Genomic DNA, 26041 nt, shown 5'->3' with positions numbered 1-26041 from the left:
TTTGGACTGTAAATTATATGGTTAGCTTACCTTTTAATGTAAAATTCCCTGAAAGTGTTGTCTATGTTCATTTTCTCCAATTTTTCTTTTATTCTCTCCTGTGCCCCACTGCAAACATCTTGCCCCATTATTCCATTGAAACTGTTCTCAAGGTCACCAACCATGTCCATATTGTTAAATCTAATTGTCAATTTTCAGTTCTCATCTTTTTGACCTTCAAGCAGCGTTTAACATAACCAATCATTTCCTCCTCCTAAAACAATTTCTTCACTTGCCTTTCAGGGCACCACTGTCCTGATTTTCCTCCTCACTTCTTGGTCTCCTGTCCTGCTTCTTCCTCCCCTCTGACCTCTGAACACTGTACTGGCAAAGAACTGTCTTTACACCTCTTCTGCTTTTTATCTATACTCATTCCCTCCTTGTTATTCTTCCAAGCTACATAGGGAAGGAACTAAAATCCATTATACCTTCCCCTACACACACACACATACACACACACACACTCTGCTGAAGTAACAACAGATGGTCCCTAACTTGTCTAAGAAAGAGACTTATCTGCAGGAATTTTGTTGGCTGAATGTGGGTGTATGATCACAGCTGAATGGTTCAGGTCCAAAGGTGCTGAACACTCCACCAGGAATTTTAGTAAATAGCTCAGGTCAGAAATCATGGATCAACCCTCAAATCTTATCTTTCACACACACATCCAACCCAACAGCAAATCCTCAACAGATGCACCTTCAAAATATATTCAGGGTCCAACCACTTCTAACTTCTGCTCCTTTTAACAGCTCGTCCCTATTCCTTTCAGTTGTTGATGTCACACAAAATTACATCTTTATACATTGTGTCCAAAATCATAAACTAATACTTTTTAATGCTTTAGTCTCTTAAATTATATAGAAAACAAAATATGGAGTTACAAAACAAGTTAATGCTAGCTTCTAGACTAACAAGTTTTTTAAAAAATGTGCCTCTTAAATCTTGTAAAAAAAGGTGGAGTTGCACACTATTGCTACAATAACACTTTTATAACTATGTATTTACCTTTACTGAGATTTTTCTTCATGACTTTGATTTGCTGTCTAATGTCCTTCCACTCCAACCTTTGTTTGCTTTTAATGATCATAATCGCTACCACTGACAGTGCTTCTGAGGATACAAACTGTTGAAGCCTTTTGCAAAGTGTTTTCAGTCACAGGAATTTCATGGCCTTTGATGGAGTTATTCTACTTTTGGAAATCCTGTAGACAATCTTTTGGCTCAAAAATGTTCATTACAGTTATTTACAATAATAAAACATTGGGAAAACCCAAATGATTAATAATGGAGCAACTGTTAAATTTTAATATATCTATTCAATAAAAATTATTCAATAATTAACATTATATTTACGAAGAACTCATAGTGCCTGGGGAAATATTCATGGTACATTAAGGAGAAAAAGTATTCCATGATTACATAAATGTAAATGCCAAGTAATTTGTGTAATTAGAAAATAATGAGAAGTGACATTAACAAAAAAAATTCTTTGTAGGCTCACAAAATATATTAAGAAAATATTTTAGAACTAAGTGGACAATCTGAGCAATTAGGCTGAAAAAAAATAGAACCAGGTACAAGAAGGTTGTGGCAAGTGGAATAATGGTACCAAAAGATTCACCTCTCTCCCTAGAATATCATATTGTTTTACATGGCAAAAGGGACTCTGCAGTATACATTTTTATATTATTTGTGCTTCAGTTTCTAAAATTGGTCACATTGTAATACCTCTGGACATATTAAGGGAACTACATAAAAAGTGGATCAAAACAAAATCAAAGCTGAAGCCTACTCAGCAAAATACGTGAATTTTAACAAAAACCTGAATTGTGGCAAAAAAGGAGGAGAGGACTTATTAAAGATACAGGTAAAAATTACAAAGTATTAACTAGACTCCCATTAAGATTATAGGTAAGGCTTACATACATGATTACAGTAATTCTCAAATATCTGTGCTAATGCAGCAGTCTATCACTTTTAATAAATACGTGGCATGTTTTTCTATTAATATGGGGATGCCTTAATTTCTGGAAATTTATAGAAATAGGACATAAAAAAATTGCTTAATTTGCTCATTTTGTATCCTTTAGAACTCTTTGCTTTCCTAGCTCTTTTCTATGAAAAATCTCATTTGACTGCAAAGAATGGAGAAAGTAAAAATAAACCAGAGAAAAGCACCAAATGATCATCATACCTATGCTAATTATGTTAATAAGAATTATGAAGCTAATATGCTGAACTCAGACAAAATGCTAAAATACCACATTATTGCTACACCAATAAAATATCTCCAAAAGCAGAGTGCCCTGACTATCGATGTCAAAACTGGAGTCTTAAGACTCCAACAGATACTTTTGTGGGCATATCATTTATTGAAGAACTGCATGTGCCAATTTTTGCACATTAAATCGAAGAATTTCTATTTTTTGCTTTAGGCTTTAATATTCTACACCAAGTGAATTCTTTGTTATATATCTTTTTCAAGTGCTTAATTATTGGAATTTTGTTCAACATATTTCCTTATGTAGGATTTGTTCACTGTAATTATTTTTAAAAGCCCCTTCTCTGATTTTACTGTATATCTATTTTAATTGGAATGATCTTAAATTCTTGTGGAAGATGGACTTTGATGATACTCCTATAAATTTATTTCACTCGTATCCTTCAGGGATTCTTCTGCTCTCTATTTATTTAAACCTTTGTTTATGTGCCTGTGGCTTTAAAAAATATTCTCATTCATTCTTGATGACATTTATGATTTGGTATTTGAGTTCTTTTTTGTCACATCAACCAAAACACTTCTGTTAAATGGTCACAAGAAAAGGTTAATCACCTCACTTGTAATCTCCTAACCTCCGTAACACAAGTATTTCTTCACCTAAGTAATCAAATATTTCTTCACATTAAGAATTAAGTCAAGAATGAGACATTTTACTTACCATTCAGGTTAGTATAACTTATAAAGAATGAATTGACTCTTGATAATAAATTGAAAATAAAATCTAATTTATAAGTTATATAGTATTGCCTTTTTGTCTGAAGACTTTTTTTCAGAATATTTTAAAACCCAGATTATTCTGCTTGGTGATTTAGTGAAACCTTTTTTTTCCTAAGAGTAAGAAGATTATCACACATTTTATTGTATAAATAAAAAAAGACATTAAGTTGATTTCATATTTCTTAAAAATTTTCTATTTTTTAAGTTAAATAATTCCAAATCTTTAAACCTGCCATGACTACATAAGTGTTGGTAACACATATGCTGAATTTCAATATTGTCATATTAACGTCAATTTCCCTGTACTTTATGATGATTCATTAGATAATATCTAATGATTTATAAAAACCACCATGCTTCACGGTACCTTAATTTTTGTACTTCTCAAAAAAGGCAGCAAAAATAAAATTATAGAGAATTTAATGAAGAAATCAGTGTTTTAAAAATATTACTGCTTTAGTGTTTCTATATCCTGTGTAATTCCAACTTTCACTATTTATGTATTCTTAAAGGAAATTGAAACATATTCCAATTTTACTTTCCTTAGCATCTCTAGGCATAAGCTAAAATGACATTGTTTGTACTTTAAGCAATTAGGTACAACAGATCCTGTGTATTGATTTCTTAAAATTTAGAAACGTTCAGCCACTACTCTGTGGGCCTTATTTCCATCCTGTTTAGCTGATAGGACTGGCAGATCTTGACAGCCACAACACCATATGCTACCATCAAAGCCAGATGACATTCTGGCACTGTCGTTTCATGAAGTGATATGCTAATTTTGTTTTGTGATGGTTTGTGATGAATTAAGTACGATGTTTTCCCAAAAAGAAGACCTAACCAGAAAATAAGCCCTAGCGTGATTTTTCAGGACGACGTCCCCTGAACATGAGCCCTAATGCATATTTTGGAGCAAACATTAATATAATACCCTGTCTTATTTTCAGGGAAACACGGTAGAAGTTCAGATATTCAAAATTCTGAAGAACACAGAATAGCAACTTTCTCCATTCCCTACTTTTTTCTTTCTCTATGGACTCAAGGAGTCTGCACCTTTTAATAACTACCACCACCTACTTTTCTGCCTGTGTCCCATCTCCCTTCAGTCCAACTGAGAGGAAGAACCCAATACCTGGAAACATCCCTGATGCCTCATCCATTCATTTTATTCTTTCAACAAATTTATTGAGCACCTACTATGAGCCAGGCACTGTGTGAGGCGTAAGGGATACGAAGGTGAACAGTGACAACAACAAAAACACAATTCCTGTCCTCAGGGAGTTTCCAATCGAGAGGGTCTACATTCATCAAACAAATACGTACAAAATGCTAAGTAGAGGTATGTGTTGACGTGATAATGTGTAACGGCAGTCTCGCTTTGTGACAGAAATTAGGGAATGCGTCCCCGAGGAAGTGATGCATACGCGGAAGTCAGAAAGACAAACCGGAATTAAGTAGTCAATGAGCAGGGGAGGCATTTCAAGCCAAAGGAAGAGCGTGAACAAAGATTCCAATGTGGAAGAAGCACTTTTATTCTCATTTATTCTAGATACTTAAAGTGCAATGAAAGCAGAACACAAAGTAACTGAAACATGGTACCCGAGGGGGCTAAGCAGTAGTAATAATAACTACCTTCTATTCAGTGCTGTAAGGTCATGTGCCAGCCACTGTTTTAATGTTTTGAGACATTAATTCTTTTAATGCTCAGAGTTACCCTATAAAGTAAATGGTGGCCCTAATATTTTCGTTTTCATTAGAAGAGCATGAAAAGTCAGTGAAGTATTTTAAGGTAGGGCGAGAATGGTGTAGGCGGGTTGCCCTGATTAATGCTGCACTTGAACAACATGAGAAGTCTGCCTGCGTACAGAGAATCTGAGGGCCCCACAGCAGCTTCAGGAAGACCGGTTGGGAGGCAGCTCCAGTAATGCAGGCCAATGGTGCTGATGGTGGCTTAGATTAGAAAGGTGGTGAGAAGTGGAGAGTACACAGATTTGAGAGATGTTTATAAGGTAAAACGACAGGACTTGGTAATGAATTGATGGAGGGTGAGTGGGGGCGAGAGTTAGGGAGAGCAAGGTGTCCAAGATGAATTCTAGGTTACTAGTTTGGGAACCAGAGTGAGGGTGACGCCATTCACTGAAATAGAAAGATGTCTTGAATACACTGGAAGTGGATAAAAACTTGTTAAAGAGGAAGTTATAACTCCTGTATTGACAAGCATTGAATAAGTACAATGAAAACCCAGGAAGGAATTTCTGCTTAATTTTTCCACATACATTTGCCTGCAATCATACATAGCCATTCTTACACGGCTTAAATAAAAATAATGCTTCATCACAGCTAGTGTCACATGGTGGTCTTTTGAAATTCTAGGATAAAATGAGAAAAGAAAAAAATACAAGATACCAAGAAAATGTTTTTGACATACATGAAATTAAAATGCCCAACATAATTACTATTTCCATCCCCTGATCATTAATATCTCTGCTACAGATTTAGAAAAGAAAAAAAAAAAATCAAAAAACAGCACTTGTATTTCTAATTTGTGGTGATTTTAAAACTCTAGTAGGTTTATTACAGGTTTATTCCTGTATTTCTCACACCACTAAAAAGGCTGGTATTAGCTTAATCAATGAAAAATCCTCCCACTATCATTTAAGTAGTTTAAATAATACACATATATCGTACACAAACACTGTTAAACATATTATATTTATCTCTAAAAGAAAAAGATAAAAGACAGTGATTCTTCTCTCCGCCCCTCAAAATCTATGAATTAATGACTAAAGTAAAATAAGAACATATAACTGGTATTTAATCAAAAGTGCAGGTTGTTGATTGTGAATTCAGTCAAGTCACTTGTTCTAGGCCTTAGGGTTTTTATTTAACTTCTAAAATGTGAATAATAACTACCCTCCTAGGTCTGTTGAGGGAATTACATGTGATAGTGTTTTTGGAAGTGTTTTAAGAATTTTAAATCACCATAAAAATACTACTAATTTTTAGAAATCCAACAAACCATACAGAATGCTCAGATCTGTATTAATTATCATCTCTACTATTTATATGAGTTTCTTGGGAAGGCCAAATAAATCGAAAAGGAGCAAGAAAAACATTCAGCTTCTTTAACACTACATAATTATAATGTACCATTAATTTAAAATGTATGTAGAGCGAATAGGTCAATCCCGAGAAACACTGTCAGCTCTGAGGAAGGTAATGTCCTATCAAATCTGCTTTTTTATACAAGACTCCTTTCGTTGAATATACGCCCACAAATCAAAAGGACTCTATCAAGGATATTAGCTATCCATTTGAAATCTTTAATTAGACCTTTGCTTTTAACCTAAGACTATACATAGTTTTAGATTAACATGGTTTAAGATCATTTTTAAAATACTCTGAGATAAAATATTAACAATTTAGTATGTTCTTTACTGTATCCTCACCTTCCAAAACAGGATCTGTTATTTTTAAATGATGTCAATGAAAATGGATGTTATAGAAGAAAAAAAAAAAAAGGCCAGTACAGTTTTCAATAAAATCTAAGTCACTCCAACACTTAAGTAAATGAAACACGTATTTTCCTCCAACTACTCAGATATAGGGATGGCTATATAACATGCCAACAAGCAAAGCACCATAAAGTGTCATAACGTGGTTTAAAATTTTCAAGTATCTTAAAGAAAAAGTACCCCAGCGGTTTCATGTTCTACCTTGGATATATTTATGGTTAAGAATGTGAATTTTAAAATAGACTCAACTAAGTTTAATTCTATCAGAAATATATTTTAAATCTTTAAAAGTCTCTGTTTCTTAAACACTCACGAACTTCTATTTCACAATGCATGACTGAGATATTCTTTCATGTTGGCTTCAACCTTAACAATCCCTAGAAAATAGAATTCAAAATATACCAATTATTCTCATTATAGAAGATAGTATATAAGTCACATAGAACTTTAATCAAAACTAGCTATATATATTCGGTATGTGCAAACACCCACCTAATATGATACTACAAGAATGGTAAGAAACTTTTTTTTTGTATGTGTAAAGAAAATTCTCTTAAAACACTCCCCTCCTTAAATACAGAAAAGATGAAGGTAAAGAAATAGTATAAATAGTATCAATTAAAATTCTTATAGTTATAAAGCACTGCCAAGTTTAGCAGGATAGTTAAATGACTCTTTTACTTCTAACAATAAATGTGTTTCAAGGAATGTACAAGTAATACTTTTTAAAAGAGTTGGCCATATACTCTAATGTTTTGCTTTTTTGGTTTGTGCTTTTTATTTTTACACTTGTACCATGTTTTTTGTTGAAAATTATAGCTTTACTGATACAGTCCACCCACCATTTAAAATGATTTCTTTTTCATCTTTTAAGTTACTTTCTAAGTTCAGTAGGGTGATGATTTTCCAGAATTTTCAAACCAAGTAATTATATAATTTATTAATATGATTGGACTTTTTTACAGTAATTAAATAATTATAGAGTTAAGTGCATTATTTCAATAACATTTAAAATGTAATCCTCCTTTTATTTTACATTAGCCCTAACAGCATTTGAATCTTTGTAAATAGTAATTATTAACAGATAGTGATAAATAAATTCAGCAATCTGTGGAACACAATAGGTTTTCATTTTTCTTTTTAAAAAATACCTATAGTGTGATATCAAAATTCAGAAATGATCTTTTTATTACATGTAATTATTTTACAGTATGTGTTGAGTTCCCTATATCACACCAATTTAAAAGAGGGTTAAATCTGAAACAGAAAACAACCAAAAGATTGTAAATGCCTGTACCTGATACTTTCTAAACTGGTTTTAGAATAGTTACCACTGTCATTTTATTGTCTTTTCATGAAAAGGAAAGTCTTGAACTAATTGGTAACATCACATTATAACATCCCTACTCCAGAGCTATAATTTGAGTTTTTGACTGACACTCCTGCTATTCAACTGTCATCTTCTTTATCTGATGAAGAAGAGCATCTTTTTCCAAGTGAGCCTCTGCAAGAGCCATTTTAGCTTTAGCCAATTCCTTTTTAAGAGATTCATTCTCTTCCATGAGCTGAAATGATAAATTTGGAAAATAAGAGAATTTAATCATTTTCAGAATATATAGACAATTTATATAGTAGCTAAAGGTGTGACACATGAAACAGTAAAAATACCCCGTGCTGGTAAGTGTGCACTTAAGCTGAAAATTGCTTTTTTTTTAGTTTTCCATTGCTTTGTTTTCACGTTTTGTTATTACAAACAATATTCCTATGTACATTCATACACATGTGTCCTTGTGTACAGATGCAAGAATTTAAGGAACATTTTTTTTAAATTAAATTTCTTGAGGTGACAATGTTTAGTAAAATTACATAGGTTTCAAGTGTACATGTCTATAATACATCATCTATATACTGCACTGTGTGTTCACCACCCAGTCAGTTCTTCCATCACCATATATTTACCCCCTTTTCCCTCTGCTACCACCCCCTCCTCTCTGACTCTCTGGTAACCACTGAACTGTTGTCTGTGTCATGCATTTTTGTTTTGAAAATTGCTTTGAGAAGCTATTTGGAAACACATTTCAAGTACTTAAAAAAGCAATTCAAAACACTATTAATTTTGAAATTTAATAGTGATTTAGTTTAGTTTTAACTTCCCTGGACCTCTCTGAGACTTTTGACACTCTTGACTTCACCTCTCCCTCCTAAGTCTCACTCCTTTTTTGCCTTTTATGCCATCACCTGAGTTATTCTCTTAGATGATTTCATCTACTCCTGTGGTCCCAACTACCATATACAGCCTGGTCCAGCAGAACCCACTCTATTGAGCTTCAGATCTATATTCGGAATATGTCATTAGACACATTCATCTAGATGGCCAATAGGTCTCCCCTGCCCCCTCTAATACTCATTCAAGTAGTTCACCCTCTTAGAACTATTCCCTAACCCCTAACTATGATGAGAGCATAAAATTAAGGATTTTCTCCGTGGAAAAATACATTTAAAGATACATTAAAATATGTGCATTTACAGCAAAAGAAACTATTGACAAAATAATGAGGCAACCAACTGAATGGGAGAAGATTTTCGCAAACAGTTCCTCTGATAAGGGGCTAATATCCAAAATATACAAGGAACTCATGAAACTCAACAACAAAAAAACAAACAACCCAATTGAAAAATGGACAGAGGACCTGAAGAGACATTTCTCCAAAGAGGATATACAAATGGCAAATAGACATATGAAAAAATGCTCAACGTCGCTAATCATCAGAGAAATGCAAATGAAAACCACAATGAGATATCACCTCACCCCAGTCAGAATGGCTTTCATCAACAAAACAAATAGTAACAAGTGTTGGAGAGGCTGTGGAGAAAAAGGAACTCTCATACACTGTTGGTGGGAATGCAGACTGGTGCAGCCGCTATGGAAGGCAGTGTGGAGGTTCCTCAAGAAATTATGAATAGAATTACCATATGACCCAGCAATCGCTCTCCTGGGTATATACCCCAAAAATATAAAAGCATTTCTCTATAGAGACACGTGTACGCCAATGTTCATTGCAGCTTTGTTTACGGTGGCCAAGACATGGAAACAACCAAAATGTCCTTCGATAGATGACTGGATAAAGAAGTTGTGGTACATATACACAATGGAATACTATTCAGCGTTAAGGAAAGATGATATAGGAGCATTTGTGACAACATGGATGGATCTCGAGAGAATAATGCTAAGTGAAATAAGTCAGACAGAAAAAGCAGAGAACCCTATGATTTCACTGATATGTGGTATATAAACCAAAAAGAACAAGACAAACAAATGAGAAACAAAAGCTCATAGACACAGACAATAATTTAGTGGTTACCAGAGGGTAAGGGGGTGAGGGGTGGGTGATGAGGGTAAAGGGGATCAAATATATGGTGATGGAAGGAGAACTGACTCTGGGTGGTGAACACACAATGGGATTTATAGACGATGTAATACAGAATTGTACACCTGAAATCTATGTAAATTTACTAACAATTGTCACCCCAATAAAATTAATTAAAAAAAAAAAGAGAAAAAAAATTAGCAACTCTTCCTATGAATAATGTTAAAAAAAAAAAAATATGTGCATTTAATTTCAAAGAGTTCTCATACTTCTTTTAGTACCAGCTTAAGAATTCCTGCCTTAGAGACCAAGCTGGGTATTTCCCTGTACTCCCCCAATCTCTAGTATAGCATGACACAGTATCATGTGACATGCATGGACACAGACAACAGTTCAGTGGTTACCAGAGGGTTAGGGGGAAGACAGGTGGTAGCAGAAGGAAAAGGGGACCAAATATAGGGTGATGGAAGAACTGACTGGGTGATGAGCACACAGTGCAGCATATAGATGAGGTAGCATAGACATGTACACTTGAAACCTATGTAACTTTACTAATCATAGTCACCTCAAGAAATTTAATTTAAAAATATGTTCCTTAAACTCTTGCACCTGTACACAAGGACATATGTCCTTGTGCAAGAATGTGCATAGGAATATTCTTTGTAATAACAAAACGTAAACCAGTGCACACTCCTGTATTTCCCACTAGACTTTGAGTTTCTCAGTAGATAAGGATGGTGTACTGTTCAATTCTGTATCCTAGCTCAGAGTTGACAATCAAGAAATACTGCTGAACAAATAAATGAACTCATTCTGTGGTTTTATCACAGAGAATTAAACTTCTGCTGGACATTTCATTTATTCATAACAGCAAAAAATAACAACTCAAATTTTAACAGATATTAAGAGGAAGGTTTAGAAATAACAGTATATCCACATCCATATCACTCTAGCATTAAAAATAGGAAGCATATGTAGCAATGTGGAAAAATATTTGTTAAAAAATGTCAAGTAAAAAAATATATAGTATATACACAAGAATAAAAACTGTTTAGAAAAATTATGGAAAACAGCCTGAGAAGAAAATAAAAACATAGTAAAGCACGGCAGGAGGTTAGAATGTATTAAAGTTGTTTTAAAATATTTTTCCAATGTTCTAAAACATAACACTTCGCAACTTTAAAATAAAACCTCAAAAGGAACACATCCTCCTGGAAGCCTTCCTAGATTCTAGAAACCAGCACTCTTCCACACTGACTCCTCTATCTCCCCCATTAGACTACAACCTCTGTGAAGGCTGGGAATGTCCCTACACTATATCCATAGTATCTAACACAGGGCAGAGGCTCATAACAGGCACCCAATAAACATTACTTAAATAAGTAAATAACGTTGTAATGATTTAGCATCTAATATTTATTTTAATTGCTGAAACTGAATCAGAATGAGTTCGTTTTCCCATTACCTGTTCCCTAGTAAAGTCAAAGGAGCACTCAGGAAAGTTAACCGACTGAGAAGACCCAGGAACCTCTGGACTTGTCTGAGTGGCTTGAGTGACACTGTCTTGTTTCTTCAGATCATACTTTCCACTGGTAAGCAGCGCTGACTCACTTTTGACATTTTCTTTCAAATCTTTTCCAGTATTAAGCATCTGAGAATCTGATCAAACAAACAAAATGCTCCAATAACATTTTCAAATACTTGATAAATCTCAATTTCTATAATGAAAAACTAATTTAAAAATTAATATATCTCTATTACTATGAGGACATCATTATGAAATCAAAAAAAAAAAAACAATACAGTCAATAAAACCAAAAGCTTATTCATTGAAAAGATGAAAAAAATTTGACAAAACTTTAGACAAGAAAAAAAAATTACTAGAATCAGAAATGAAACAGGGGACATTACTATCAATCTTAGAGAAATAAAAATTATTATAAAGGAATACTATGAACTGTATTCCAATAAATTCAATAATTCAGGTAAAACAAAAAATCCTAGGAAGAGATAAACTGCCAAAATAGCTTAAAGAAGAAATAGACAATGTGAATAGACATATAGCAAGTAAAGAGATTCGGTCAGAAATTAAAAAAAAACTACTCACAAAGAAAAGCCCAAACCGGGGGATGGGGGATGGGAGATGAGGGTAAGGGGGATCAAATATATGGTGATGGAATGAAAACTGACTCTGCGTGGTAAACACACAATGGGATTTACAGATGATGTAATATAGAATTGTACACCTGAAATCTATGTAATTTTACTAATTGTCACCCCAATACATTTTTAAAAAAGGAAAGAAAAAGAAAAGCCCAAACCTAGATGGCTTCAGTGGTGAATTCTACCAAACATTTGAAGAAGAATTAATACAAATCTTTACAAACTCTTCCAAAAAAATAAGAGGTGGAGCATTCTCAGTTCATTCTATGAAGCCAGTATTACCCTGATTCCGAAATCAGATAAAACTAAAATCAGTATGTTCATAAATATGAACACAAAAATCCGCCCCAAAACATTAGCAAACTGAACCCAGCGATACATAAAAATGATTATGTATCATGGCCAAGTGGGATTTACCCCAGGATTACAAGGTTAATTCAATATCCAAAAATCAATTAATGTAATACATCACATCAATAAAATAGAATCAAACAAAAGTGATATGATTATCTCAGTAGATGCAGGAAAAAAACAATTGACAAAATCCAACACTTTCTCATGATAAAAACCCTTAGCAAACTAGGAATTGAAGAGAACTTCCTCAAGCTGATAAAGGCAATCTACAACAAACCTACCACTAATATTATACTTAACGGCATAAAAACTGGATGTTTTTCTCCTAGGTTCAGAAATAAGACAAGGATGGTTGCTCTCACCACTTTTATTTAGCACTGCCCTAGAGGTTTTAGCCAAGGCAATTAGGCAAGAAAAAGAAATGAAAGGCATCACACTAGAAAGGAAGTAAAACTATCTCTATTCACAGATGATATAATCTTGCATATAGAAAAAAAAAGGAATCCACTGAAAAACTCTTAAAACTAATGAGTTTAGCAAGGTTGCAGGATACAAGATGAATATACAAACATCAATTGTTATTCTAAACATTTATAATGAACATCCAAATATTAAGAAAACAATTCCATTTAAAATGTCATCAAAAAACAAAATACTTAGGAATAAATTTAACAAAAGAAGTGTAAAACTTAAGCTCTAAAAACTATAAAGTGTTGTTGAAAGAAATTAAAGATCTAAATAAATGGGGAGAAATCACATGTTAATGGATGAAAATACTTAATATTAAAATGGCAATACTCCCCAAATTGATCTACAGCTTTAGCACAATTCCTATCAGAATCTGAGTTGGCTTCTTTATAGAAATTAACAAGCTGATTCTAAATTCATATGAAATTGCAAGGGACCCAGAAGAGTCAAAACAATCTTAAAATAAAAACAAAGTTGAAGGACGCAAACTTCCCAATTTGAAAACTTACTCAAAACAAGTTGGTAATCAAGACAGTATGGTACTGACACCAGGATAGATATACAGATAAATGGAATAGAACTGAAAGTCCAGAAATAAACCCATGTGTCTACAGTCCTTATCACACAACAAATACAAAAATTAACTCAAATGGATCAAACAGCTACATTTAAGAGCTACATCTATACAACTTTTGATAGAAAACATAGGAGTAAATCTTCATAACTGCAGATGTGATTTTTATGACACCAAAAGCACAAAAGAAACAAAAACAACAACAAAACCCCAGATAAATTGGACTCAATTAAAACAAAAAAACTTTTGTGCTTCAAAAGATACTATTAAAAAAGTTAAAAAAAAAAAAAAAGGCCCATAGGATGGGAGAAAATATTTCCAAATGATACATTTGATACAGGACTTATTTCTACAATATATGAAGAACTCCTGAAACTCAGTAACAGAAGACAAATAATCAATTTAAAACACAGGCAAAGGTTGTGGACATTTTTCCAAAGATGTATAAATGGCCAATAAAGATACGAAAAAAAATGCTTCATATCATTAGCCATTAGGGAAGCAAAGATCAAAACTATAATGATATATCACTTCATACACACTACGATGCCTATAATCAAAAAGTCAGATAATACCAAGTGTTGGCAAAGATGCAGAGAAGTTGGACCCCTCAATACACTGTAGTGGGAAACACACCTACTAGGGCAACCACTTTGGAAAACAGTGGCAATTCCTCAAATGGTTAAAACATAGAGTTACCGTATGTCCCAGTAATTACATTCTTAGATGTATACCCAATAGGAATGAAAACTTATACATGAATGTTTAATAGATGTGTAGTTCATAATAGACAAAAAGTAGAAAAAACCAAATGTCCATCAAGTTATGCATAAACAAAATGCAGTGTGCACATAAAGTATTAGCCAGACAAAGTGATGAAGTACTGATACATGCAACAATATGAATGAACCTTGAAAATATGCCAAGTGAAAGAAACTAGTCACAAAAGACTGCATATTCTGTGATTCCATCTATATGAAATGCCCAAAATAGGCAAATTAATAGACAGATGTTAAACTCGTGATTGCCCAGGGCTAGGGGAGGAATTAGGGAAAGACTACCAGTAGGTATGGGTATTTTTGAGTGTGATGAAAGTATTCTATAACAAAATGTGATGCTGGTTGCACCATTTGTGAGAATACTAAATACCACTAAATTGTATATTTTGTATGAATGGTATGGTATTGGAATTATATCTCAAAAATGTTTTTAATAAAAAAGTTATAAAAAACAAAGCAGGGAATATCTTTATATGTGAACTTTTTTTTTTTTTTTACCTTTCTAAATCACAGAGCACTTTAAGTTGCAAGTAAACAGAAGCCCAACTCAAACTTGCTTTTAAAAATGGAAATATATTTGTTTCTGTAATGGGGGAATCCAAATGATGGTACTTCAGGTGTGGGTGGATACTAGGATTCATATAACATCCTAGAGTGTCATTTTAGGAAACTGACTCTAACTTTTAGGTCTACTTTTCTTTTTCTCTGTGTTGGTTCAGTCATATGATGGCAAAGGTAGCGACTGGTGACTCAAACAAGTAAGTTTTACAGCCTTTCTCTCTCTGTGTCCTCTGAATACACAAAAAAAAAGTCTCAATGCTTGGGTCACAGTCAATTCATTTATCATTCACCATGTCTCAAATACTGAAATCTTTTGATTGGCCCAGTTGGGTCCTATCCCAACTTTTGCGATAAGGTCATGATTGTCGGGTCCACCAAAATCACATGGAATGCGAGAATGGCAGCACACCAAACCAAATTGCATAAACGAAAGTAATATCTGTTGAACAGAATTCTCCCCCTTAAAAAGATTCCCACAAAGGGATAACTACTAAAGACTAATAACACCCCTAAAATACTACCTGATTAGTAATTTATAACGTGCTTTGGTTTTCAAACTTTAAAAGGAGCAAAATTCTTTTTTTAAATGAGATTTGACTTAAAATGTCAACATGAACTAAAAATAACAGCTGAGCTACCCCGTTGTAGTAAGGATAATAGAGGACCCAGGACTCATTCCATTTAGCCTACATCTTACTACTCATGGGATCCTAAAAATAATGAAAAAGCCACTGACGAAACAACTCTGAAACCCATTTTGTATTAATATCAATCACTGGGATGTAGAGAGAGAAAAGGGAAGGAGAGAGAAAAGAAAGAATCTGGAGAGAGGGAAAGAAGGAATGAAGTAGAGAAGGAGAGAGATAAAGATTGATGTAGAAAGAGGAGGAAGGATGGGAAGAGAGGAAGAGGGACGTATAACTAAGGGGAGAGAAAGAAGGAAAAATAAGGAAGAAGTAGGCAGAAGAATGTAGTAAGGGAAAACGAAGAGGTAAGAAGGGAAAGAATGGGGAGGAAGAGGCAGGAGGATAAAGAATGTAAAAAGATGGGAGGAACTGGAAAGGAATGGGAAAAGAACCCATAAATAATAGCGGTGATTGGAGGCTATTGCTATAGAAAGACATTTCCTTTCATTTACTTGAAAATAGTTTCTTACAAGTTTTTAGGACAAATTTTGATGAACAAATCCATGGCCCTCATAGATGTCTTCCAGCAACATACACTTTTTTCCTAGTGCAGGCTCCGCTACTTTCTAGCTCTTTCATCTTGAACAAATCACTCGACTTCCATAAACTTCAATTTCTTCATTTGCAAATTGGAGGCGATAAGAATACTTGTCTTAATTATTGCAAAGGGTATGGTAAGAATGAGCTAATATTTAATGTAAAAGAATGTTATAAACTGGGAAGCATTATTCAAATACAAATTGTTGGGAGTACCACAGTAGGTGCTCAATAAATATTTGACTTTAAACATGGACTTTAACAGTTCTTTGCTTAGTCTACAAGTAGAAGATTCCTATTGATTTTTCTTTTCTGGTCATATAGACACTCTCCTGAATTTAAATTTTATCTTTCTTTAGCTTTAGTAATCCAACAAATCTTCCCATATTCCCAATTAGAAAGCATTATGACAATGATTCTAAGGTGGGAATGGCAGAGCTGACCTTTATATCACAGACTTTTATATATAAATACAGTGCCCCACCCCCACAACATTCTGATATAATCTATTGGGAGGTAGTCCCTCCCTCACAACCCTTTTGGTTGAGAATTGATGCTATAATGGCCACTGCTCCAGATGGGAGTATGCCAGTTCCTAGATGTGTTAGATGGAAAAAAATGATGAGCCCAGTACACTGCTACTAAAAGTAATTAATGATAGATGGCATGTTATAAACACATGCACCATATATACACATATCAAACATCTTCTGTCCTTTTCTCTTAATGGTAGTCTTATTAACAGCCATATTTCACTGGAGCAAGAAATTGTAGTACCTTTCTAATATTCTGAAAAATTATTTGAAGTTTCTCTTTAAAATCTTTACTGAAAAACTGGTTAATTGTTTTTAAGACACTCCCAAGAAGTGTGAAGAACTGATAACCAGCAAAAAAGGTATAAAAGCACCTATTCTTTCATGATGGAATTTAATCATATCCCAAACAGCTGCAAGTATAAAAAAGCAGGAAGGAGTGAAGAAAAGTAGGTAAGCTGCCATTATATAGCAACGAAACACCTACAACTAATTTTTGAAATAGCTACTGATGAGATTATTTTGAATGCTCCTGCTTGCTAAATAAATTTGCTTCAAGGGAGAATAAAAAATACAGCATACTTTGAAATTTCTTAACAAGCTTTTTGAAAAAGTTGGGCCATTCAAATCATCCCCTCAAAGCCCTTTTAAATTCTAAGAAGCAAATAAATTGTTAATTAAATACTTGTTTATCATGTCTGATGTTGTTAGTTTGAGTCATATTTATGACACATTATCATACAAACTGTACAGGTAGTATATTACACTACATGTTACATTATATACTTTACACACTGAAGACACTAATGCAATTAATTTCCACATCCTAAAACAACATAACACAAACTGCTTCATGACACTGCTTTTAGAAATATAGAAATAAAACATGAGACATTCTACATAAAGTAAATCATACTTGTTTATGCTTAAAATATGTTATTCTTTCCAGTGCCAATGGATAACTACTTTAAAATAATTTTTGAATTTTTTACAATGCAACATCATGAATAACAACATAGAAATTATCTTAATGAGATTTTGAAATGTACATCTACAATTTACAGATGAGAGCTGCTGATTAGGATCAAATAATACTGAGTTATGATGCCCATTTTTAAAAAAATCTTTGCATGTGCCTTTTTCCTCTAACATTTCATCATTATCTAAACTGCTTTGCTGAAAAGATTCAAATAAGTGTCATTATAAAGACATGAAATAAGAAAAAATATATTCTTAAAATGTAAAACACTCAATTAGGAGCAGTTTCTAGTTTTCAAAAATTGTAAAACATGAGGTACACAAAATGTATGTGAGACATACCATAATGAAAAAATAAAAATAGATATTATCTTGCCTTCATTAGGACACTCTTGTAATTTAGATATAATTTTTTTTAAACCCATACAACTTTAAAGACAAATGAAAATAGAATTTCCATACTGAAATGATCTTCATGCAATATATACCCTTGCTAGACTAGTGGTTTACTTTGGCCTTTAGCTACTACATTAAAATAACACTTCACAACTAGTGAAATACGTACCTAACTGTAAAATGTAGATAAGAAATGTAGGAGAAAATACTGGGAAGAAATTTCAAAGCACCTTGATTTTTAAATTAGTTTTTATTCATCAAATTGATGTTTAATTCTATACTTCTCCAAAATGTGTACATAAGTAGATATAAAGCAAAAAAAATAAATTACTGAATTTCTTATGTACTTAATTTTTAATGTACTCAGGCATGTTAAAATTTTTCAATATGATTATAGTATCTTAATATAATATGATTCCATTTTTCTTTATTTGAAACAGGTTTGCTTTGTATTTTTCAGTTACGTTTTTTAGATGGGTAAAAGTTTATGACTGGGGTATGTTTTCCTGGGACAGGGGGGGTGTCTTTTATCAATATGAAATATCTCTCTGGGGTCAAAGACTCTAACAGGCACCTCATCAAAGAAAATATATATAGATGGCAAATAAGCATATGAAAACATGCTCTAAATTATGTTATCAGGTAAATACAAATTAAAACAACATACCTCTACACACCTATTTAGGATGGCCAAAATCAAAAACATTGACAACACCAAATTCTGGCAAGGATATGGAGCAACAGGAAGTCTCATTCATTGCTAGTGAGAATACAAAATGGTCCAGCCATTTTCTTACAAAATGAAACATACTCGTAAAATATTGAATATCAGTATAACTGAAAAATAAAAATAATAAAAGGAAAAAGAAATTCTTTATTTTTGCCTTTAAAATAACAGTTGAGGTTCAAAACTATTTTCCCACAGAATTTTGAAGATGTTACTTAACTATCTTTTAGCATCCAGTATTGCCAATGGAAAGTCTGATGCAAAACTGATTCTCATCCTTTTGCCCTTTCTCTCCAGAAGATTTTAGGACTTTTCTCTTTACAACTTTGTATTGAGAAATTTGACCAATATTTCTGGGGAAGAATTATTTTTCCCCAGATGGACCTGGTTGGCTCCATCAACTTGAAGACTTGTTTCTTCCTTCAAACGTGGGATATTTTATTATTTATTTTTCCTCTTTCCTTTTATTCTGTTCTCTCTCTTTCTGGAACCCCCTTTACAAATACGCTCATTTCCAGCTCTATTCTTCATGTCTCAATGTTTTTGTTTTTGGTTTTTGTGAAGGGCCACCTCAACACCATGAGTCAAAAAAAGATATATTTTCCTACTACGCAGATGCTCTCCCCACCCATCAATACACTTCAGTATCTTTAAAGATTCACTTCCCCTAGACGTCTTTCCCTGTTCCTATGGCCCAAGATACCCCCACACACTGAATTGTGTTTTCCTAGAGCTACAGACCTTGGAGCTTCTTTACCTCTATTTTTCTTTCACACTTTCCCTGTTGTATTTTTCTTGATGGTTTTCTCAATGTTTTTTTGTTTTTTTTTAATTAAAGTTTATTGCGGTGATAATTGTTAGTAGTTTGTCTCAATGTTTTAAACATTTAAACATTTTTTCCTCCTGTTTTGTTTTTTTTGTAGAATACCCGTTGTTCTGTCTTCTGTATCTGTGCCATCCAAAACAGTAACCATTAGCAACATGTGGCTATTTAAATTTAAATTGATTACATATCGAGGAAAATTAAAAATTCAGTTCCTCAGTTGCACTATCCACATGTCAAGTGCTCAACAGCCACTTTATTATACATTTTCCATGATAGCTGGAAGTTCTAGTAGACATTGTTCTAGATCAACTATTCAATCTTCAGCTGCATCCACTCTGTTTTTAAGCTGTCTTTATTCACCCAGTCATTTAACAAGTATTTTTTTGAACATCTACTAGGTAACAGACATTGTTTTAGGAGTTTGGAATAGCAGTGTACCAAATGAACACCTGCTCTCATCTAACTTACATTCTAGTTAACAAATAAACAAAAAAGAATATAGCATATCAAAAGGTGTTAAGCACCTATTGAGAACAATAAATCAGGGGTAGGGAGAAAGGAAGCTGCTGGCGATGAGGAAGGATGGATGAAAATTTCTCTATTAAGGGGAGATTTGGGCTGCCTCTTGCAGAAAGTGATGAAGAGAGGCATGTGGATATCTGAGGGAAGAGTATTCCAGACAGAGGGAACAGAACGTAAAAAGGTCCTGAGACAGAAGTATGCTTACCATGTTCAAGGACAGCAAGAAGGCCAAAGTGGCAGGAGTGGATGATGTTTAAGGGGCAGAATAACAGGATAGTTAAGAGAACAGCAAAGAGTAAGACCATGAGAAACTTTGTCCGCCTCTGCAAGGACCTAGGTTTCTACAATGAGAAAGGAAGCCAGTGGAAGGTCTTTAGCTGAGAAGTGATACAAAGAATTACAATTTTAAAATGGCATTCAGGTTGCTGGGTTGAAAACAGAGTGTAGTAAAGCAAAGGCAGAAGACGACACAGGACTTTGAAGTGACTCATAATTCAAGCTGACTATAATTATTCAAAGTGCTAGTGTTACAGATGGTGGGGAAAGGTTATACTCTGGATATCTCTTGAAAAGGTACAGCTGATGGATTTTCGGTGAGCTATTATTTTTTACTTCAAAGATCAAGCTTTTAATTTTCAAAGATTTCTAAATTATTTCCACAAGAGCTTGTTTTTGTTTTATTAGTTCAAAATCCTATCATCTGTCTGAGGATAGTAATTACATTTCTTTTTTTTTAAGATTTTATTGGGGAAGGGGAACAGGACTTTATTGGGGTACAGTGTGTACTTCCAGGACTTTTTTTCCAAGTCAAGTTGTTGTCCTTTCAGTCTTAGTTGTGGAGGGCGCAGCTCAGCTCCAGGTCCAGTTGCTAGTTACACGGGGTGCAGTCCACCATCCCTTGCGGGAGTCGACCGGCGACCTTGTGGTTGAGAGCCCACTGGCCCATGTGGGAATCGAACCGGCAGCCTTTGGAGTTAAAAGCACGGAGCTCCAACCGCCTGAAGCACCGGGCCGGCCCCAGTAATTACATTTCTTTAAAAGTCTCTACTTTTCCTTAGCATCAACTGTATTATTCATTTATTTGTCTCTTACTGTATTGATTTTTGAAGTAGGCATTTTGTCATTTATTTTGGCCATCCATCATCAGAATCCCTCCCAATACATGAAGAATTTCATACTTTTATGAGTTCTTTGGGGAGTAAAATTTGTTCCCTTCAATAAATGTTGGAAACTACTACTCAATTTTCCAGATTCTTTTCCATGCATGTGACTGAGATAATGCCAATCAAACTGCATTCACCCTAGATTTCCCTCAGATACCAATCATAAAAGAAGGGAAGGAAGACAACTCTTTCTCCTTTTTGGGGGCAGCAACAGTGACAGCAGCTACAAATTCGAGATTCTAGTATAAAACCTGAAATCATACTGGTTTTATGTATGGTAAAGCAGTTGTGGTAAAGTTGACTTGAGGAATCTATAATGACAGTGGTACAAACTATAAAATCAACTTGCCCAGTGGTGAGTAGCAATTTTTCCCATCATATCAGTTTACACTATACTGTGATTTGAGGACATGAAATACTGAAGGTAAGCCTTGAGCCTGGTTTCCCAGATCTCTCATGGTTCTAAAATTATACTTTCATTTTTTAACAGCATTATTGAACAATAATTCATATGCCCCATTCATTCGAAGTGTACAAGTTTTTAGCATACTCAGAATGTTTTCATCACCCTCAAAAACCACTGTACCTAATAGTCTCTTCTCATTCCTTTCCAATTCCTCTCTCCCCTCCACTCCTAGGCAACCACTAACTTATTTTCTGTCTCTATGGATTTGCCTATTCTGGACATTTCATATAAATGGAATCATATAACATGTGATCTTTCATGATGGGCTTCTTTTATTTAGCATAATGTATTTAAAGTTTCCATATTATAATATCTATCATTATTTCATTTTTTTTCATGCTGAATAATATTCCATTGTATGGATATACCTCATTTTCTTTGTTCATTCATAGCATTATATTTGGATTCTCCACTGTTTGACTATGAATACTGTTGCTGTCAACATTTGTGCACAAGTTTTTACATGGACCTGTGTTTTTATTTCTTTTGGGTGGTCTTCTTAAGTAGAATGGCTGGGTCATAAATAATTATTTAACTTTCTGAGTTACTGCCAAACTGTTTCCAGAACACCTACACCATTTTACAATCCCAGCAATGTAAGAGGATTCCAGTTTTTCCCTAGAGGAGTTCTCCTGGGCTCTCGTGGTTCCCCTTCTCACTTCTTCACAGGAGAGACGGTATAACTTATCTGATTAATGAGTTTAGAAATAGGAAGTATATGTGTGTGATTCAGTTTTTTCTGACTTTGGTATAAGCCTTGCCTTCAAAAAGGGTGCAGTCTGTTCTGGTTCTGCTTTTTCTAAGACAAACTTGCAGTTTTGGTATCTAAAGCATTTGGGAGAAAGAGCCATAGAACAAACCTATCTTCTCACACTTAAGCTATCTTCTCCACCTGAGCTTTTATCAGAATGAAGCTGACATTTTGATCCTTGTTGGCCTGTCTTCTACGTTTGCTCTAGTTGATCTCAAACTCCAGAGGGGAATATTCTTCAGTTAAGAGTTCCCTACAAACTGCTGCTACCTGAGCAACAGTCTTTTGTGGGTTAATAGCTATAGATTTTTCTGGGTTTGCCTCTGGTTGCTCGATATAGAATTTCTGACCCACTCATGGTATTTATTTTTCATTTGAAGTACTGTTATAACTTTATTTTCTTTTAACATTTTATGCCATTTCATGAGGTTTTGATAGATGAAACAGAAGCATAAATCAGTCCCTCAAGTGGCTACTAATAAAGTGAGGACTAGATTACCCAAGTCTACTGACTCAAGTGCTTTCCATTACTCCACACTACCTTCTAAGATATAAGCCTTAGAGACCTTAAAAATCTTGTTAGAATGAAGATACAAACATTAAAGAAGAATTAAATGCACAGCAATATACTGTAAGTAACTGATGTAGGAAGAGTAAGTATCCAAAAATTATAAGGGGTCACATCAGGTTATGAAGAAGGTTTACTGAAACGGAGAAGCTAGAGATAACCTTGGAAGGGAATGAACAATTCTAATGAGTAATGACAAGCAAATAAGAATACAGGGATGGGAACATACAAGACAAATTCCAACATAGGGAGTAAGCATACCAGGTCGGTTAAGTAAAAATAAAAGAATAGTGGGAAGTAAAGCTGAGAAAGAGATCTAAAGACACAAGTAAGACCAAGAGATATATAAGACCATGAAAGCGTCTCTCACTTCCATTCAAAACACATTTTGTAGGACAGGTACTAAATCAACTGTAGATGAGTGATTTCTGAGGTAGAGATTCATACATAGGTAATATTTTATTACAAAGTACTGAAAGTGTCCCTCAATCATTTCCTACTACATATGTACATACATATAAAATAATAAGTATGAGGGGAAAGAATCAGAATGTACATAATTTCAAATTTCAGTAGGTGCTCATTTAAACTGTTTTCATATATACCTCTGATATGAATAGAGCCATCATCATTTCTCTCCACCACAAGATGATCAATATGAACGGTTACAGTAGCTGGCTCATGGGATACTGTACTACTACGAGCACTGTCATCCTACAGAAAAGAGAAACATTATCAGCATGTTGTTATTAAAGTAAATGATAAAATTAAAATATTATTTTCTTAACAAACATTACTACAATCATATTTTTAATAAGTTAGAAATATATTGGAAAAAGATGGCGAAAAAGGTAAACGCCGTGCCTGTCACCTCCCATGATCTCATTAAAATTACAGTTCAATTATAGAACAATCAACCTCAAGAACCATCTGAAGACTAGCTGAACAGAACCCCTATAACTATAGATAGAAGAGGTCACATCGAGACTGATCAATTCTTGAACCCAGAAATAATAATGTCCTAATAATCATCATTTGCAGTGCATAACGGAATTATTTCTTTCTGTCTATTTGAATATGGGTGGATTTTTCTGGCTTGGAGAGAGTCTGTAATACTGAAATTAGGTAACACAGATGCCAGGAAAAAAATACGTTTTTACATTTTCTAGTTGATAGAGGAAACTGCCCATTCTATTTTTGTGTTTTCTAATTTCTAGGAAGGATCTCTACATCATTCACCACAAAGACCAACAAATTTATTTCAATAAATGCTAAATTCTTAGACATGAATTAAAGTCCATGTAGGCAAAGTAAACATTTATAACATGAAAATAAAAAAGTATTTATTAACATACTTTTAAGTTTATCTTTGTGTTAGAAACTTGTATCTTCATTGGCATCACTGACGCAACAGTTTCATCTTCCAAAAAATGTTGAATATTCGTAAGAGAAGATGTAAGAAACTCAGTGCTAAAGTTTTCTATATGGCATTGCAGAAATCCATTTTTTTCTGCAAGCAAAGAGTGTATTACAGCACCAGGCCCACTTTCAAACCTTAGAGTAATCTCAGGGCAAGATTTGGAAGGACTGACAGCTTTATGATCAGAACCTATGGAGAAACAAATAAAAATGGTAACTTTGTGGCTACTAAAAAATGTCACTCTCGATTATTTTTCATTAGAGGTTATTGTCATTTTGTACCATGTTAAAGCAATAATAAAGTTTTAATATTTATCCTTAATTTAAATTACATTTATAGTACATTTACAACATACAATACACACCCTAATTTTTATCTTCTACTGCAATGATGTTGAGTTATTTATATTTTCTATTTTTTAGTAACATATAAAAACATGCCATGATAGAAATTCGATATCATGCATACCTCAGATACTTAAGTGTGTGTCTAGCTATGTACTCATCTATAAATTTGCAGTATCATGGATAACTGTAACAAAGAAACAGTTATGGCATTTAAAGTGCCTCTTAAACCATTTCTCAAGAAGTAACAAAAGCCTGACATTTTGCACCTTCTTCAGTAAAACTGGGTATTAAAAAATTGGAAAAATAAATAGAGAAGACCTCATTAAAATGTTTCTATTAGAAGACAACCTTAAAACTGAAATTATACCAAAGGATGGATGGATATATACCAAATTATACCAAAGGATGGATATGGATGGATTTACACACACACACACACACACACACACACACACACACACACGCTTTAGCCTTGTTCCAGAAAAAAACTTAAGGTTGTTTAAATATAAATACTTAAGTTTAAAAACAAATTTTAAAATTTCAATGAAGAACCCATAAAATACCTAATTTAAAAAAAAGTTCTTAGTGGAACCACTGAAGTAAATTAACCCTCATGGTAGGTAAATTTTGTTTATTTTACATTACCTAGCTCCAAAAAGAATAAAAGGCAACATGTACGTGGCATAATCAGAAAAAAATTAAGTAAGCAATAGAAAAATAAGGATAGAAGGGAAAAAAGGTAAAGATAGGTAGTAAGGTTAATAACTCAAAATACATTATCTAAATTAGTGCCAAAGGTAGACCGAAAATGAGCTTCCTAGCAGCAAAGAGAAAAATACAATCAGTTTAACAATTCAAAGAACCCATGAGTTTAAAACAAACTAATTGTTCTAGAAAGGGAAAGCTATGTCTCTGTTATTGAGGTTGTAGTTATCTGTCCCCTGGGTCCTAAGAACACCCCACCAGTTCATGATGGAAAAATGTTTATTTTCTCTCAGCATGGATATGAATACATACTTAGATATGTTAGTGTTTTTTTCCTATATCAAGAAAAACAAGTTAATTGTCTATTTAACAATAAGAGCCATTGGAAACAACTTGTTAAATGTGATTTTAGTCTTTTATCTATCTATATATCTACATGTCTACACACACACACACACACACACACACACACACACACACACACCAGACACATATTCCAGAGACCTGAGAGCAAGAAATAATTTTAAACAAAAAGAGTGTTTACTTGGGGCAGAGATAAAACAAAAATTTTATTAGTCAAAAACCTCCCTACTA

At 33.7% G+C, this 26041-nt stretch overlaps 1 protein-coding gene across 2 annotated transcripts in view; it reads right to left on the bottom strand.

Annotated features, from left to right (window-relative positions):
* Positions 1 to 4550: 4550 nt before the first annotated feature.
* Positions 4551 to 26041, bottom strand: part of BLTP3B (bridge-like lipid transfer protein family member 3B) — a 79914-nt gene continuing 58423 nt past the window's right edge. For both annotated transcript variants that reach the window (XM_081058521.1, XM_081058522.1), the window contains exons 18-21: positions 24331 to 24584; positions 23581 to 23689; positions 11389 to 11582; positions 4551 to 8120 (exon numbers count right to left, since the gene is read on the bottom strand). In XM_081058521.1, the coding sequence (XP_080914647.1) occupies positions 8001 to 8120; positions 11389 to 11582; positions 23581 to 23689; positions 24331 to 24584 (677 nt within the window). In that variant the 3' untranslated portion in view covers positions 4551 to 8000. The remainder of the gene's footprint in view (positions 8121 to 11388; positions 11583 to 23580; positions 23690 to 24330; positions 24585 to 26041) is intronic.

Source organism: Rhinolophus hipposideros (genome assembly GCF_964194185.1).
Source record: "Rhinolophus hipposideros genome assembly, chromosome: 9".
NCBI lineage: Eukaryota > Metazoa > Chordata > Mammalia > Chiroptera > Rhinolophidae > Rhinolophus > Rhinolophus hipposideros.
This window is presented reverse-complemented; position numbering and strand designations above follow the sequence as displayed.